Below are 18,650 nucleotides of genomic sequence, written 5' to 3' on the forward strand. Positions count from 1 at the left end.
AATGCAGATGTATTACAGTATGTCCTCTTATTCTTCATCTAAAGCAGCATTTCATTGTTAACACTTTGGTTTGATTGCACAAAACATTAAAGATAGGAACATGATATTTAACCTGATTGAGAACATGTGTAAAATCACAGTGAACAGTGCCAGCTTACCTGAACCTGCGTGTTGCCCATGTCTTTATAACAGTGGCTTCACTGTGTGCCAAGCGAAACAACCATCATATTTTGGTGTAACACACACCCACCAGTGTTAACAAACACTGAATAGTTATCAGTGTTCTCTCGGGCCATCTGTTATGTGAACAGCAACTTTCATGTTCTCAGCAGAGAGAGAGAGCAGGTGGGCTACAGTATTTAAAACTGATCCAAACATGTCCAACAATTACTCAAGATTAACTGGTACTTTATTTTGGAGATTTGTCTTTGTTTACCATACACATTTGGATACAGGACAATTACAAAAATGACAGAAAAAATGGTTGAAAACAGAACTGTAATTTTAAGCACAGTTAACAGGTTTACCTTTTTTTACGAGCATAGTAATGGTATAAAATGAAATATTATTACGAGAGCATAACACGAAGAAGACATAAGAGAAGAGGTATACAAGGAAATAAAATAGAAAACACAAGTTTTTAGATGTATTAAAGCATCAACAGGCAGTTCAGCTGAGCCCAGAGCATGAAAAAGGCAAACTGGACCAGTCCAACATTGCTCTCAGCCGGTCACATCGACATGCATCTCAAACAAACAGATTTAGTTGTCCAAGTTTGTGGCAGCCAGCTATTGAACATAAAATTCAACCTAAAATTCAAAAACAGATTCTTCTCACATATTTCTATAGGCAGCCAAATAAACGCAAAATGTCCTTCATATCATTTAAAAATAAAAAGCTACATCTTTCGCCGTGTTGCCATTTAAGCTTGATATAAATATCAAATAGGCAGTTCAACTCTTGTTCCATTTAAATAAAAACAGATTATCACATGCTTCAATATATATCAATATATATCATTATGCTTCAAACTACCGATTATGAATATGTAATGTCATGACAACAATTAAACTGACGTGCTTGTGTCTCGGTAGTTACGTTTCATTAAGTGCTCGGTGCAAAATTTAAAAAAATGAGAACGCGTTTCTTTCCTTCACTACACAGACACAGTTAAGGAAACCAAGCACACGAACTGGGCGATGGCTGACGCGCTTTGTGTGATGGAGCAAACATAGCTCAGTGGGTAGGGGCAGGCTTGCATTAGCTCCGACGTGTTGGTAAACAGAGGCACATTAAAAAGGGATCTCTTCACTCGCTGTCAACAGTCAACATGCAGCACCTGCTGCTGCTCAACAACTGGCCATTGCAGGACAACATCTTCCTCACAGTACGAAGAGCTGCACAGATTTGTCGTCATGAAACGCTACTTCACATGTCAGACATTGGCCTTGAGAAACGGCTGGGCTGTTACGAGATTAAAGCGTAATGCACCCTAACCCCTAACCCTAACCCTATTAACTGCCAGTGGAGTGAAGGAAATAATTTGGTAAAATTGTGTTACATCTGTGCTGTAACCTCAATGCAAAAAACAATGGCAGAATGTTTCTGCTGTAACAACAAAAATATAATGAAACAAACTTATAGCAAAGGGAAATACTTAAAACCCCATAGTAAGCAAGTTCTCAGTTTCTAAATGATAGAAATTATTATTCTAATGACAGATGGAAGCAATGATAAGATTGTATGTAAGGCATCAAGTATTTTGTTACTCATAGTGGCAATTAAATAAATAGACTTACACTACAATACGAGTAAATTGTCTGGCTTAGACACAGTGCATAAGATTTTCTTTTTCGTTCCTTACAGCAAATATTGATTATCATCAGCTCTTTGGTGACATCGAGTGAAAAGCCATAAATATTGCATGTGTTTCAGCATGCGTGGAGACTTGGTCTTTCACTCGGGCCGTGAGCACTTATATTATCAGCAGATTAGTAGACGAGGGATGGCCGAGAATTAAGGAAACCTCAAGCTCTTCAATAAAACAAATGTCTGTGTGAGTGTGTGTGTGAGTGTGTACTGGACCAAACACCACAGGCACTACAGCAAAGTGGTGGTCAGTATCACAATACACAAGCAGGGTAATCTACACCAACATGTCCAGCTGATTGACCAGCAGCTCGCTGGGCTAGAGACACTCGGACAGCACCTCATGTTTGGGTATAGACGGATAGATCATGGGCGTGCAGGTACAATCACTGTGGCCGTTTTGGCTGAGTTGGATCTTCAGTTTCTCCACTTCGTAGTTATGGAGATACTCCTGGACCAGGTAGCGCTCTCGCTTTACCCGAGCCCTCACGTCAGAGGGAACATCAGGAATCAGCCAGGCCACAAAGAACTTGACCAGGAACACAACATGCTGTGGAGGAAGAAGGCACGACAGGTTCGTTTTACTTCAAGCTTGAGTAAACAAGAGTTGCTGAAAAAAAAGCTCTGCATGGGTTTATATTCTATCTGAAAAATGTGTTTGTGGGAGAAGAAGGGTTACTATTAATGTAACAATTGACTACTGTCCAAGGTAAGAATGTGAGGCTCAGTTCCAGTGATCAATATGTGGTGGTGGTGGAAGCACTGCAGCCTTACCTCCACGATAATGATGAAAGCCAACTTGGCAGCCAGAATATGCCAGAACTGCATTGTGACGGAGTACTCCTTCTCATGGCCGGGAGGGTAGCGGTAATCACGATACCTGCGAAGAAGAAACGTGTTTTAGAAGCTTTCACTCAAGACTGTTTCATGACATTCTTCAGTCCATTCTGCAAAGGAAATGGACGTCATAATTACTCTGGTATTATTATATTATACATTAATAATACCTATAAAAGGAATAACACAACTTTAAAAATACATACAATATTAACAACACAATATTTAAATCTGAAGTTGAATAGTGGTTCAGTATCTATGTGGCTTTACTTTATAAATGATATACTTGTGGTAAAAAGTAACAAAGCACAATTACTTAAATACTGTATTTAAGAACAACTTAAATACTTAAATACTTTCCTTCTTATGCACAGAGCCTCACAATCACACAAACCTGCAGGTAGTGATGGAGCTGTTGAACCAGGAAGGGCTTTCCCCGTCATCAGGCTTGTTGGCCAGTGGGATCGCAGAGATGTTGAACACAGACAGGCTGTTGTTTATGTAGCCTTTCATATTCATCTCACCGTCTGGCTGGTAGGCGTACATGTACACGAGCCGAGGGATCATATCGGAGGTAAAGGCCACAATAAACGCCTAGAAAGCAGGGAAAGAAACGGTGTGAGGAAAACTAGAGATACAACTAGGTAGATAATGTGCAGACACAAAACACACAGATGTTGTCGAGCACTCACATTTGTGACCACAGAGAGTACGGCCATCCCATTGAGGATTTCCTGCCAGGCTCCGATGCTGTGAGCCTTTGCTGCCACGGGACGTCTGAATTGAGTGGTGAGCTTCCAGGCATCCACTCGAACCTCGATGATGTTGTTGATAAGTGCCAGCAGCGGTGCCAGTGGAAAGGAGGCGACGAACAGTGTGATGAAACCAAACTGGATCACTGGGACACAAAGAGAGAGGTTAGTGAAAGACAGTAAAATGGAAACAGCACCATCGACAGAATCTCAGCAGACACTGCAGCTATCCATCCATTTATCCATCAGTCTGTCCATCTATCTGTCTATCTATCCATCTATCTGTCTATCTATCTATCTGTTTGTCTTGGTTTTGTTGTAGGCCTGGTCTGAACTGAACTTCACTAAAGTCGTCTTGAAAACCTTCAAGTGTGTCTTTATATCTTGTTCTTTGTGTCATGGATCGACTATGCAGTGAATGTTTACCCATTTCCAGGTACTCGTAGAAGAGGCCCAGCTGTCCAAAGCTCTGCAGGTCGTGGTCCTGCTCCCAGCGGCTGTACAGACTCTCTGGGTGGTTTCGTGCGTTCCTGCTGCCCCACCAGTTCATCAGCCACCTGAAGGACACAAGAGGGCGATAGAGAGCTGTGAGAGTTCAGCCATATTGATAAACATTATGAAGAGATGACTCAGTTTCTAAACATAGCACCTGTCTGTCTGAACTGAGCATAACAGTCTAGGTTCATTTCTGTATTCGTTTGGAATGGAAACAGATTATGCAGCCACTGATAACAGGACTTTTGAAAGCAGACATTTGGACTTCTCATGGTAGCAAAAGCACAGATGTAAGTAATTAACATTAACGATGGCTCTGATGCCGTTATTACATTACTTTGAGTACTTTTACAAATCATCTTGCAGGAGGAACTGACAATATTTTGAAAGTCTAAAAAGAAAAAACTTTTACGCTGACTTCTAAAAAGATCAATGATATCAAAATATAAAACAAAGGCCCAGCCATGGTTGATGCATCTATGAGTTATGTGGTGTCGCTGCAAAGCCTGTAAAGAGTGTGTGAATTTAGCCCCCTGTGCTTTGCATGGTCGGTTTAGTTTTACTCACGGGACCAGAGCCTCCTGGATGTTGCCCCACACCTGTTTACCAGTCATCACTATCACCAGCTGGGTGGTCAACTCAATCAAACAGCCCCCAGGGTCACACTGGATGTAGACAGGTAAATGGGAACGAAACAAACATTAAAGATCCAAGTCGAATAACCGGGGCTGATCCTATAGAATGTAATGTAGTTATATCTCTACCTCTTCATTCCTCAGTTTGCTGCCAAACATGTACTCATAATCTCCAGGGAAGCCGACAAACTTTCCCTTAAAGAAAGCCACGTAGAAGCAGGAGGAGTAGTAGTTTACAAACTGGAAGAGGAACATCTTCACCGTCAGTTTGTTCTCATACTCCAGGTGGGTCTTGGGAATCTCTGCCGCATTGTAAAAGATGACAACGTATCGATTTTGAATACATAAACGAAACAGGGAAGACATTTCACACTTGCGAAATGCATAATGGATACATAAAGACACAGAAGTTCAATAATCCTGGACACGCTCTCTCACTCTGACCCTCACCCATGTCAGTGATCCAAACAGCCACTCTCTCATACATGAGGTTGAGGATCATGATGATAACAAAGTTGATGCAGGAGGCTGTGACAGAAGTGGCCAGCTGTGGCGTGATGTAAGGGCCAACCACCTGTAGGTGGCTGGTGGCACTGTCCTTCATGATGCTGGCGAAGGCTGCGTATACCGCCAGGCGGTACGCAATCACCCCAATGATGCAGGCAATGATCAATGAGATCTTCAGGACAGAGACAACAGAAACAACATGAAAGACAACTACATGGCACAAGACAAAAGTACAGCACACAGAGAACACCATACAAACTGTGACGCAAGTGCAAAAAACAAAATTAATTTAAGACATATGAATAAAAGAAGGTGAATTTTTGCAAACATACATGTTAGGAGGAACTGTCATGCTTAAAGTGTGCACACATGTCCCACGAAAAGAAATATCCCATAATCTTCCTAGCTCATGCACATGTTACAGATTTATACTCGAGTCAGTACAGTAATGCTCTGGGCCAAAATGTTTAAAACTGCAAGACTTTGGTCTATATAGGTCATATTTCTAAGAATTACATCATTTTGCTCATATTTGTAAATTTAAAGTCAGTGACTGAAATATAAACTATTCTGACTTGGTCTCAGTGCCCACATTTTTACAGAGAGGTCCATTTCTTAGGAGTTTTATACATAGTGGCCCTGGTCACATGATACTAGTGATGATGATGATGATAATAATGACCAGTATGATGAGAAAGACAAAAAGACACAGGGTGAAGAAGCAGGTAGAGGATGAAAGTCGTTTAGAGTAATCAAGTGCACCAAAGGTACAATGCTCACCCATAACAGGACCGTGGCTCCAGACAGACATGAGCGTGCACACTTGCTTGTTATGGGTAAGTATGGTTCCATTTCCTATATCACAAGCAAGCAAAGCATGGACACAGGAGTCAGTCACCCTTTGTTATATCCTGAAAAGACAGCTCTAAAAGAGGCCAGGCTCCTTTAATTACCACTAACTGGCCGCAGATGCAAGGCAGAGCGCGGCCGCCCAATTACAGCTTTGTGTGTCGGTGTTTCGGTCCAAGTCCAATTCTTTCATCTGGCGGTCTCCTGGTGAAGCCAGCCTTTCAAGATGCTGATCCACCAGACAAACAATAAATGCAGTACAAAAGGAAACTTGTGCCTCTGAGTCTTTCCAGAAATGTCTATTATCTACACAAACTACGCCACACCAAAACCTATTCCTCACCAATGTGGCATTCCATGTTAGGTGCCACCCTTACCCAGAGTGTCACTGTGGCCCAGCACAGCAACAACTTCCCCATTAAATCTGTTGCAGTCCTGTGAAGAACCCACTCTGTTTCCTAAAAGTGGGTGGGATGCGGTCAAGGCAAATTATAGCTCCCTGCTTCTGTTCATTTTACACATCCATGTCTGTCACTATCCACAACTATGTGTTCCTGACCCCCGAAAACGCAGATGGTGAATTTTCAGTGATATTGTTTTTAATCAAAGTTTCCATTTACAAGAGTTTTTTAGTTCGTGAATGACTACAACCAACTGAAAAGTTTTAAAATCAATAAAACAGTTACTGTAATCTGACCGAGACTACCGATCAGTATGTGTGTCTGGTAACACCTTGTGGAAGCTAAGCAGACCTAAAGCTAAAAGTATTAAGCAGCATATGAGTATTTAATAAGCACACAAACACCTGAGTGATGCGGTTCAGCTTTCGGTTGGTGCACTTGGATTCGTACTCTGGCCGAAGCTGAAGCTGCTGTTGTTCCTCCTCAAAGTCGACCAGATCCCATTCGTACTCGAGACGAGCCTGCCGCCTCTTCCAGAACTCCAGAAACAGCGTCACTGTAGAGCACACGGCGCGAAAATGTGATTTTTCAGTGCTTTGACCGCCATTGACCTCCATCTTATTGGTGTGGTTGCAAAAGTAGCAGATATCAGCACCTCAGCAGACAAAAATTAAGTGAGAAAATATTTTTTTGTGATTTAAATACAGAGTGAGTAACTGCGATTTAAATTCATCAGCTCCCACTATGGGTTAGAAATTACAAAATGCAGAGAGCAGACATTTTTACTCACCCCAAATCCCCATAAATATGGCGAAAAACACTGTTCCCACATTGTCAAATAGGTGCGATTGCTGAAAGAAGAACATGTTGGAGAAATAATGAGATAATGAATCACGGATTTCTTGACATTTAGCTGCAACCACCCTTTAAATGTCACATATTGTAGGTAGAACATAATTCATGATGAACAAAAACAGTCACAAAGCCAAGATGTCTCACCCATGAGGAGTTGCATGTTGTGTTGAGTTTCCAGTAGCCACATTTCTTGTCACACAACGGGCACATGACAATATTCCCCCCGACCTTCTCACTACATATTTCTTTACTGTAGGGCAACGAGACAAACAAGGAGATTTGTTAGCTATTATTTTATGACCAAACAATGGCATCTGGAAGACCTACAAAACAGGTTATTAAAAAAAAAATCACCTCCAATCGTTGTCATCGTAAGTCAATAATCCATAGATGAAACACATCGTTCCAACTATTGCAGCAAACAACAGCATCTCAGTGTAGAAGCCCAGCCACGCAAAATAAATACCTATCTTCTCCCCATAATACTTCCTGTTGAAGGGAAAAACAACATGTTTGCAGTAAATATTTAATTAAAGAAATAATATGAAAGATTTCGATTTCTGCTACGTCACATGCAATACCGAATGAGGTAGCACAATAGGGATTGGGCATGTGGCCAACTGATGAAAGCATTTGCAGTGTAACAAACTGGACGTCTGTGGCAACATAACCAAAAATAAATCACAGGCGCCTCTGTGTATCAGGGAAGTGGGAGCAAAAAACACAGCTACAATTACCAATTATCACCATAGGTACTGCCAAAATGAAAGAAACAGAAATCTTCGAGATTGTAACTTTAACTTCAGATGTGAGTACTCTGGTTTAAAGTCTTACCGTATAAGATTGAGGGGCTGCTCCTTGAAGAAACAGAAGAATCTGGCCCAGTGTTTGTGGAGATTGTATCTGTCACTTTCGCAGTTAGCATCCTTCGATCTTGACCAGTATCTACACTGCTCGCACAATTGAAACACAGTCACATTGCAAAGTTATTCATCCTCACAAATGCCACAACACTGCCTCCAACAAGAGGTTACTGTGGAAAAGTAATGAGTGCAAATTTCATTGAAGTCTCTGTCTTTTTCCAATGACAAAAAAAAAAACAAGAGGTGAATGTTCACCAAAAGAGGCTCACATCATGCAGGGGGAAGGCAGCAGTGTAGGTGCCATTGTTGAGCAACCTCTTGATCCCCTTCTTGTCTTTATCTCCACATTCATCCCTGAAGTAGGAACAGCGGGACAGGATGTAGTAGAGCTGGGCACAGGGAGATATAGGGTATAAGGGTATAGCTTTGTTAGATACAAACAGAATGATAAAGTTGCTTCTGTATTCACAATAGCTGAAGTGAAAAGCAGATATAACTAAATTCATAGGTCAGTCGTTAAAATAAGCCTTTTAAAAATGCAACACACGTGGAGGCAGCGTCTGTAGTATTTAATACTGGAAATTCAGATTGGATGTGAATGTCAAGGGAAATTTTTGAATTTATAATTCACAAACAAGATAAAAAAGTATCCTTACTATCCTGTTGCGAGTAGAAGGCGAGAAGAACGTATCTTTGTTGTCGATAAGGAAGAAGTCAGACTTGCTCTTGTCAAAGGGAGCTGTGAAATAGTCTGGCTGGGGGTGCATGATGTGCTCCGGCAGACGGAAAGGGGTGGACAGCCAGTTCATCGGCGTGTCGCTGTTGTCCGGGATGTCGTTGGCCTTGAATGGGACCTTAACCTTCAGCACGTCTGCGTAGGTGGCCAACACTTCCCATGGAGCGTGGATCTTCAGAAAGTAAGTCTTTCCATCGTCTGACTCCTGATGTGACACAGGTGTCACAGTGTAAGGCGTGTAGGGCAACTGATTCATAAACTAAAATATAAGTACAGGTCATATGTAAAAGACACTTTTGTACTGGTTTATTGTTTTACCGCAATTATTGTCTTTCTAAAAACAATGAATAAATAAAATACACATATATGAGCCACCTAATTTCCTTTTACATTCGACATAATCAAATAAATAATTGGATGCTCTTACCGATTTATCTTCTGTCTCCAGCTCCAGGCCGACGTTCACTAGATCGGCCTCATACAGCCTTCTCCTCTCCTTAAGAGGGAAACAAAGCACATATGCATGTATTTATTCGTTTGATTCCTTTACTGCCATTGCACAACAGTGAGATCTCTAAATTGCCCGTATGGTTGTCTGTCTCTATGTGTCAGCCCTGCGATAGTCTGGCAACCTGTCCAGGGTGTACCCCGTCTTCACCCAATGTCAGCCGGGATCAGCTCCAGCCCCCCTGTGACGCTGAACGGGATAAGTGGGTAAAGATAATGCATGGAAGGATGCGGATCACATTGTATGACGCACAACTGAGAATATACAACTGAAATCAGGTTCAATTGTGTCAATGTATGTAAATCAAGCCAAAAAGTAAACGTGGAGTCACAGTCATTGCAGCAGGTGCGAAAATGGTACAACAATAATTACACAACTACTATTAAAACAGTTGTGGACAAGACAGGACATAAGATCAGATTCCATAGGGCACCTGGAATTAGGTTTGACGTCTTCAGAGGTGGGCACAATTGTCCATATCATCAATAATTCAAACAAAGAAATGTACCTCCTTGTTAGAGCTGAGATTTACCATCACATTTTACAACACATGTGGATTCTACACAGGAAGTGGCTTCCTGTCTGGCCTTCCTCATACAGTGGAACAAATGAGAGAGTTCCTGACCAGCACAGAGGTCTGAGTGTTGACTCACTGGCGAGGAAAAATGTGAGTCGGTTGTGACACACTGCCTCATAGCCGAGTGGCAACACGGAGATGTGAAGACTAACAGCCCAGTGTCTCTCTGCACCCAACAGCTGACCGCACACAAAAACATCTGGCCAGCTGCAGTTTGGAAATACTAGAATGCAGTTTTACTGAAAGAAAAAGTGTCTGCCAGTCTATCTCTAGATTTGACCTTGAGAGGATTACTTACACAAACTGAGAATGTTTATCTAACGTTATCAGTGTTGTGGTTTTTGGGGCATGCTGCTGACACACACAGTGAACTTTGAGGCCATCCTGTGAGAAACAGCTCTCACTGTGTGTAAATCAAAAAGTGGAAACAGCATCAGCTGTTCTTTTGTGGGATATTTTAGAATTTCAAGATACTCAACTCTGGAATAAATACAACAATAACACTGAATAACAAGTCATCAAGGAACAATCGTCAGTTATTACAAGAAGGCTAATATTTTGGACATACAGTCTTAGAAGTTGTTTCTTACCTGTTTTCTCTCACCATCTTTATCGTCTACATAGGACAGCACAAAATCAATCATACGCACTCCATCCCGGAAGAACACAGAGTCTTTGCTGTGTTGTTGTTTGTCAATCTATAAAGGAGATGGAACAGAGACATCAGCATTTAAACACACACGTACAGCATCAGCTCAGCAAGTATTTGGATGCATTCACATACAGCAGAGCAGACAGTGAGACCATTTATGTGTCAGTAGCTAACAGCAAAACCCAGAGAACAAGGCCGACACACCACTTCACACTCGACTGGTTTAAAAACAAAAATACAGATTATTATATTTTCACTCCAAACACAAACAGTATGCTAAATGAAGGGGAACTGCTCAGATGCTTCATGCCGATCATGTCCCTTTGATATGATTTACTGAAGATGAGAATAGGCATCAACATAAATCTTTGTTGTACGACATGAAGAAATCTATGAAGTATAATGATTTGATTTCAGGTCATCTGATCTCATTGAACACTACCTCAGGTTACATGTGATAGCAAAGGATATGTGGAAAGGACAACAAATTCACAACTACCGCTCTCTACACACAGCAGGGACATCCAGCATCCATATCGGGCTTAACACACCAACACTGTGGCAGTTTACTTGCTTTTCTGTAAATCCTTCAAGCCGTAGCGTCTAAAACCTGGATTGGTGGCTAAAGAAATTCCAAAAATGTGCGAGCTAGTAAATGCCAGCCTTTCAGCAGCCACAGGGCAGAAGAGAATGCTTTAAGAGAGGAAAGGAGGGCATGCTGCTAGTTCTGCTTCAGCTGTTCAGAGAGCTAAATATAACCGAGTAACAGTTACTTCTGTCATTACTACAGTAGCAGACAATTTAGAGCACTCAACGTTTAGCATCACAAAAAACATTGCACTATACTGTAGTTCTGACTGAGCTGGCCCCGTCCATCAGCTGCGAGGGTAGGGAGGAAAGGAAGAGCACTTTACCTCCATGACCCACTCCATTTACGACTATGATGCATCAGCAGAAAGGCTGGCTGTCTGATAGGGCAAAATTGCCTTTCTCCAGGGAGCGCGATGCAGCCCTGAAAGCCCCGTTTCTCTCACTCTCACTCCACTGATCCCCGGCCAGAGGAGTTAGATCTCGTCCACCCACCTCCCTAAACAAGCCCTCACTTGCTCAGACATCTAGCAAAGAGAGAGCGAGAGAGACACGAGGAGGGATACTCGGAGAGAAGTAGAGGAGACTCCTAGAGATGACATCAGCACTGGGACAGCATAGCGGTTGCCAGCTAGCTAACTAATGTAATACTGTACTGTACAGCACTGACCATCAGGGGAGCAAAAGTCCCTCAAACATGCCGTCAAATATTTCAGAGAAGCAAAATGCTAGCTGAAAAGCTAACTGACCACATGAGGAAATCTGCTCTGACAAGAGCGAATTACTGTCACAACACAACAGATCACTCTCCCCAGTCCCCAGCCTGAGCTGAATGTTTGAAACTAATCAATCAAACAATCTAGAGACCTTACCACAATGGTGTAAAGTGCAAATGGGACACTATCAGTGGTAAATGCATGCCTCAGACAAGTGGTGATACTGTTATTGAGACAGCTGTTAAACCGCTGGGTCTTTCACCCTGATTCCTACTATACCAACTTATAAAACAATTCCTGTCTACGTCTACAATCTTTTTTCACTGTTTTCTTATCCCAATACGTTGTAACGTCTGCTCTGCACCACCTCCCAGACTAGATTGGACCATGTTGACCATGGCAGGGTGGGTGCTTTCTTTAACTGGGACGTCGCTGCAAAAACTCTCAAATTTGCTGTAATTACAGATCAACCGTATGGAATGAGTGAGTCTGCTGGGACCTGCTTCTGCTCTGTAAAGCTGGGAGAGGCCACACAGCTCTATACATTTACCAGCTAACCTCTAAGTACTGGGTGTTTACACATGCGTGTCTTCTATCTTAATTAAGGAGGGTGAATGCAGAACATGCATAAGATGAATAGACTTCTAATTTCAGGGAGGGGTTTCTTCAAAATATCACTGTCAAAACATTTCTGTTTTAGGATGAAACAGTTCTTCAAACAGAACTTCAATGAACTGGTCACATATCATAATCCCAATCATCATTTCGAATCTTCTCTCCATCCAATGACTCCTGTCTAGCTTCCTTTTCTACACTAGTAACGTAATGCACTGTGACAAGTGCCACAAAACATAATGGCAAGGTTCCAATTCTCTTCTCTTTTTTTTTGGGGTCTATCATTTCAACAGAAGAACAGAACAGAGTTCTGTATTGTTAGACACATTTAGTTTATGGTTGCCTGTAGAACTCTGCGTTGTTTCCTCGGTGCAATCCTGAGACTTGCTCTAAACACAGAGACGATTGTGTTTTTTTTTCCAGAGCTAAAAAAAGGGAAAATGTGAATGCAGGAAAATGTATCTGGTTCAGTGCGCCTCCCGAAGAGTTCACGATGAAAAACCCTGCTGAAAGGTCACATGCAGCTGAAACTTCTTGTAAGAGGAGGACTTTACACTCAGCTTTTGTTTCCATTCTTCATAATAGAGGCAGTTCATAGATGTGCAGCTGCCTCCCTCTAAAAGTCCTCCATGCGATCTTTCACTCAGCTAAAATGCAGCATTTAGTCGGAGCAAGCCTGATTATTAGAAATGCTTATGGCCGGGTTTTTTTCTTAGATGAACAGCCGTTAAAAAGGGGTAATGATTCCACTTTCAACCAAAATGGGTTTAACACTGTTTAAACAAGACCACATGTTAGAGGATTCAAAAGAAGAAGCCGACGGTACACATTAAGGTTAGTTAGCCACAGCCGAGTCCAGTCCTGTCATGAGCACAGGGCAGGGCCATGATTACAGTATAGACTGCATATACTTAAAGTACACAAGCAGACATATATGCGCACAGACAGAAACAGCTAGGCAAATGACAAATGCGATGCGTGTGCAAATGGGCACTTTTTAATTGAGCTGTAACACCACCAGGCTGTTGATTTCTCTTCAGTGAAGCGGGCGGTTATCACAGGTGAGAACAAAGCAAGGGAACAGGACGTTTCCATTTTTAATGAACTCTTATGATGCATCAACCCACCACTCATGCCAGTATGTTTCCATTACTCTTTGCAGCCAAAAAAACAAAACAAAAACGTGCTCTCGAGAAGCCACCATCAGCTCTCTACAAAGAGATGGGTATTAATTTAATCTCTTATGTCCAAGCGTTTTTCTCTGACTAACGCCGGTGGAGAAACTCAACACTGAATAAACATTTCTCATGAAGGAAATAAAGGCTGGCAGGCAGAAATATGCATAAATTTGCAAAGCATCACGTCACAAGCCTGTTTTACCATGCCATACCCTGGAGCGAAACTTCAGGAATAGCGCCCGCTTTCTCGAGAGCTGTGGAGGAACCGATTGGATAGTGAGGGAAAGCCTAACAACACAACAAAATACAGCAGAAAACTGTATTTTTACAGTTTATTTGGCGATCAAAATGTCACACACTCAACACGTGTGTTACGTTAACGCATCATTACATCTTGCTCAGTTACAGGTTTGAGTTCAGAGGTGATGTAAAATGACACAAACAAGCAGACGGACACAGCGGCATGCATCTGTGCCCCCGACTGGTGTCTTACCCCAGTCAAATCACTGATTCGCTCTGAGGTCTGAGGATCAGACTGTGGACCGTCGCTGTCGTCAGAGGGGGACAGGGAGGCCAGGCTGGTGTTGAGAGACTCACAAGTGTCTACACACACATCGCGTCTTAAAGGAGACTTTAAGTGCAGTGTGATAGGGTGGGGTGGGGGGGGGGGGGGACAGACAGGAGAAAAAGGGTTATTAACCCTGACTTTCCCATGGCATGTACAGGTTGTAAACTAGGAAACGTTTACTGGAAAAATTGATGGAATCTCAAAACTAAGACGATAAATTGTGGGCAAGATAGGCAAGTTAACCCTTCTACCACATGTTGGCTGTTGATTGGAGGATGATTCACAATAAGAAAATCAGTGTGACCGATGGGGAAATCTAAAAGCGCTTCACTTGTACACAATGAACTTCCCGCTACCATGTTTTTAGGAGGTGAAGATGTGATACTGTCGGACAGAAATCTTTCATTTATCTGTCTTGGGAAGCCACGGTTAACTCAAATGAACAATGGAGTGCGTAGCTCAGCGATGTCAGCAAACGAAAATAGTGCATGCATGTGTGGCATGTGCGCTGTGGAGATGTTGAAGGTGGGAAACCAAAAGACAGTGATGCAGGGTGGCTGTCAGCTGTAGGAAGGGTGAGACCGAGTTAACACTTGGCTTTTATGGGCTGGAAGGCCCAGACGAGCCTGCTCAAGCTGCCGACCCTCACTTGTCAGCCAGCTGCCTGTTGAGGTTGGCCAGACAGTGGAACACAATTAACACATGGGTACATACCGGTGATTGTCCCTGCTGGATGGATCCTGTGCTGGATGGATCCTGTGCATGTTGGTCGTAGCCATTTATATTATCTGCAAGACAGTAACATACGAAACACTAAATCAGCAATAGAATTACCACTGCTAATCAGGACAGCATTCTCATTGTAGAATAATAATAAGTAGCATATCAAATCTCAGACAGGCATGTTGGAGGCAGTAACGTTTCAGGCATATGAACAGCTGCCTCAGTTATTAGAGGAGCACTAACAGATAGCCAATGTTGTGGTCTATATTTGTACAGCATTTTGTGGCAGTGCTCCCAAAAGGCCAGATAGCGTGACTTAACTGGATCACTGTGAAAGAATACAAACAGCCATGTTGCTACCGCTACGGGAGTGACGGCAGGAAACAAAACTGAGAAGTCCGGTAAACTCCCTCCACGTGATTGAAAATGAAAGCTGCTTGTGTGATGAAGTTCTGCTCTCACCCTCCATTCAGTAGCCGACAAAAGCAATAACAACCTTCTAGAGTACATTCAATCGGAGTACAAATATTTACAAAAACAAATAGCAGGGCAGATGGAAAAGCAAGACAAACATCAAGTGCTGTTAGCAACACTTTCGCCAAGAAACCTCAAGGTTTCAGTCTCCGTGTCGGTGTTTAAATAGAAATGCAACAACCGTCCTAATTGATGGTCTCTCTGAGTTATATTTAGTCTGGACTCAACACACAAAATGTGCTTACACAGACCTGAAACAAGCATTTAAACCTTGCAATATGTAAACCGTCTCTGTCTCTACATTATTACACAGTAGGTCAGCAAAGTATAAGTTAGTGGTTCGAAACAAAAACAAATTACATTTTTCAGAACTGGCATTCACCACCGCAGGCCTTTATTGTTGTATTTGTTATAATAAATCACAGTATTTCCCACAGTAACAATGGAACAACTGAAATGCATTGTTACACCAGCAGTGGCCCTTGAAGAATCACTTCTTTAAAATACAAGTCACATGGCCACCCTTTTATGGCAGACTTGTATAGTGCTTTAACCACAACATTAAATCCAACTTCTTGTTTCATCTTCCTTAAAACACAGCACAGCACACAGCTGAGCATATTGTTGCACAGTTGGACTCAGTATTCCAGCGCTCGGTATAAAGCGTCTCTCGGCTAAGCCAACAGTCTTTTCCCACCTCAGACGCCTCCACAGTTAAGGCCTTGTTCAAGAGCAGCTGATCACAGTGGAAATGCCACAAGGCTGCTTCTGACTCTCTTGTTATTACCACAGCAACCGACCAGACTCCAGACCTCACGTACATCTATCATTTACAGCTCAGCTACATCGATACTAAAATGGAAATCATGCAACAAATAGAGCTGGTTTATTGAAAAAACTGAGGTATGGACTACTTTTTAGCATATAGCTGTATCAAATGTTGTACCCATAGTTTTTCAGGGTTACCGTCTGCCATCTAGTCAGGGTGTTAAAGTAAATTCAGCAGCCTCATGTTTTCAAACTGCTTTATTTGTATATAAAACAAAACTGTGAGACTTTCACAAATCTGAAAAATCTGAAAAAATTGACTTTTTGCAGTGTTTATGCAGTCTGATTTACCATTAAATGACATTTAAAGACTCTCACATTATACATGTATTAATTTAGACTCCGATTGTGTTGTCTGGAAATACTGGCGGTCTGGGGATATGCCAGGTAACAGTAAGACTTTCAACTAATTGTTGTTGGCCCTACCTCATACAATATGGTTCACCATATATAGGCTGTTTTCCCATCAGCAGCAGTCACCATTGTATGAACTATATATTAAAGTAATCACGATTTGGAATACCGCAGTGTGTTATCTCAACACACCATAAACACACAACACCAATGTAAGCGTAACAATAGATCACGATCCTGTCGTGATCGGCTATGATACGATTCTCTCTATGTTTCAGATGAAACTCAACACTGGAGGGTGAATCATCCTCCACTCAGCAACACCATAAAAGGCAAAAAAAAAAGCCCAATCATCGAAGCGTTTGTTTGGAATTCACACGAGGCCAGAAGCAGAGGAGGGTTTGGGGGTTTGTGCCGGTGGATGAAGAGGTGCCTGTATGTGACAGAGAGTTTCCAGTAAGCAGGCCATGCTGTCAGAGGATGGCTGGCTGTACGTCACTGCTGCTTGCATAGAAACACAGATTATGAGCTTGTTGTGGCGGGGAAAGAGGAAATGTGCAGGGTGGGTATACGTCAGAAAAATAGTTGAGCAAATGTTACTGAAATGAATTGTACAAATGTCCTGTGTATATAGGTGAAGGTGGTACAGTTATACACTGCAATTTGCCAGCTGCCCCAGGAAGACTAATTTAAAGTGTGCTGTACTTTGTTGTCAAATGTGAAATGTTTTCGTTATGTTGTTATGGTCGTTAAAAAGTTTAAGTTCTTGTAATATATTTGTCCACAATATTCTAACACAGTAGTGTTTAAAGGGCTGTTGTTTTAGTGTAACATTTGTTTAGTAGTCCATGAAAACTTAGTTTGAAGTTATTATAACAGACTGGGGAATTCCAACCTCAGTTTAGTCTTAATTGATTCCCCAGCAGGACGGTATCTACTAATGGAGCACAACACAGCCATGTTTTGCTACTCACCATTGAACGAGTCAGTTGGGCTCATCTCTATCAAACTGTCCCCTCCGGTTTTCCCCGTTATTCTGTGCATGTTGAGTCTCTCGTGTTGGCGAGCCGCGCTTATCCGTCCCCGTGTACACCAAGATATCCCCCGACGGACGACTTCTGTCCCGCCTTCCCACGCGTCAGACTCCGAGCCGTTCTCCTTCACAGTGCTCCTCTTCAGCTCCTACACCGGGATAGTCGCCCAGGCTGCCCTCCTTCACCCACTGACCGCCGACTGCTGCATCACCCCAGCGTGGAGGGAGGTCCGTGCGGGGAGTGGCTCCACACCACGAGCCAATGAGCCAATGATACTGCAGCCGAGTCGTCTTATTTTCGGTTGGCCTCATGTACAAATGGACGAACACAAACGGAACGTTCAAATAACATCTATCTGCCTGACATGATCAAATACAACAACAGAAGCTAACGGGTAACGGGTCTAAAACTACTGACGCATGCCAGCCAATCAGGAACGAGTATTCTCCAGCAGACGTTATCATGAAATGATGATGTAAATTAAATCAATTAAAGGCAATGTATAGAAAAAACAAGTCGACTATATTCAGTCTGTGGGTTATCTTTTTGACACTGTTTTGATATGCAGGGTCTTTTTTGTCACGTGGTGGTTGAAAAAGTGGTCAGTGAAACCAAGTAAACACGACCATATCAGCAATTATCATCTGCAATAAAAATCACATACTTTGTTGTTATACTAAGGATGTTGCAAATACAGACTAGGTTACAAGGACTTGTTTCTTGGATTGTGATGCTGTTGTCACTCTGTTCCCTGAGATAATGTAGCTATTTGCTTATAGGGATTAATTACATTTGTCAGGCAAAATGTCCAGAGTTAGAGCCAGGAACTCCTTCACAACCAACCACATGAGCTTATTAACTCGTGCCTTTTCCAAAACTGTTTCATGTTAAAGATCTCTACAACTAAAGGTCTTTCACCAGAGAAGATGCTAAAACAGTTAAAGAAAATGTTCTGTTCCCATAGTTGGAGCGTGAACCCGCAGTGATGTTTTTAGGCTCAAATAAAACACAACAGACATGTTATATTCTTTGCCGA

General features: G+C 42.3%; 1 protein-coding gene across 5 annotated transcripts; it reads right to left on the minus strand.

Annotated features, from left to right (window-relative positions):
• Positions 1–391: 391 nt before the first annotated feature.
• ano5a (anoctamin 5a) lies at positions 392–17,785 on the minus strand. Of its 5 annotated transcripts, none has more exons than XM_079265639.1 (22): positions 17,555–17,785; positions 14,916–14,989; positions 14,127–14,264; positions 13,846–13,887; positions 10,475–10,582; positions 9,227–9,295; positions 8,720–9,004; positions 8,333–8,452; positions 8,035–8,150; positions 7,555–7,689; positions 7,345–7,450; positions 7,136–7,196; positions 6,750–6,901; positions 5,876–5,950; positions 5,039–5,267; positions 4,718–4,890; positions 4,521–4,618; positions 3,885–4,015; positions 3,399–3,604; positions 3,101–3,300; positions 2,644–2,749; positions 392–2,419 (listed from the first exon to the last, which is right to left on the minus strand). In XM_079265639.1, exons 1-22 carry the CDS (start codon positions 17,622–17,624, stop codon positions 2,189–2,191), a joined length of 2,925 nt encoding a protein of 974 aa, XP_079121765.1. In that variant the 5' UTR covers positions 17,625–17,785; the 3' UTR covers positions 392–2,188. The 5 variants fall into 5 exon arrangements, with proteins under 5 accessions (XP_079121765.1, XP_079121764.1, XP_079121767.1 ...); XM_079265638.1 differs by lacking the exon at positions 5,876–5,950 and adding an exon at positions 6,322–6,402; XM_079265641.1 differs by lacking the exons at positions 13,846–13,887; positions 14,127–14,264.
• Positions 17,786–18,650: the final 865 nt, after the last annotated feature.

Source organism: Melanostigma gelatinosum (assembly GCF_949748355.1).
Source record: "Melanostigma gelatinosum genome assembly, chromosome: 1".
Classification (NCBI taxonomy): Eukaryota; Metazoa; Chordata; class Actinopteri; order Perciformes; family Zoarcidae; genus Melanostigma; species Melanostigma gelatinosum.

Bases quoted from the DNA above. Each gene is read 5' to 3' on its own strand.
- ano5a (XM_079265638.1), bottom strand. From the start codon at position 17,624: ATGCACAGAATAACGGGGAAAACCGGAGGGGACAGTTTGATAGAGATG. The intron at 9,296-10,474 runs GTAAGAAACAAC...TTCCCTCTTAAG, and splicing joins AAGATGGTGAGAGAAAACAG to GAGAGGAGAAGGCTGTATGA. The intron at 4,619-4,717 runs GTAGAGATATAA...GTCTACATCCAG, and splicing joins GCAAACTGAGGAATGAAGAG to TGTGACCCTGGGGGCTGTTT.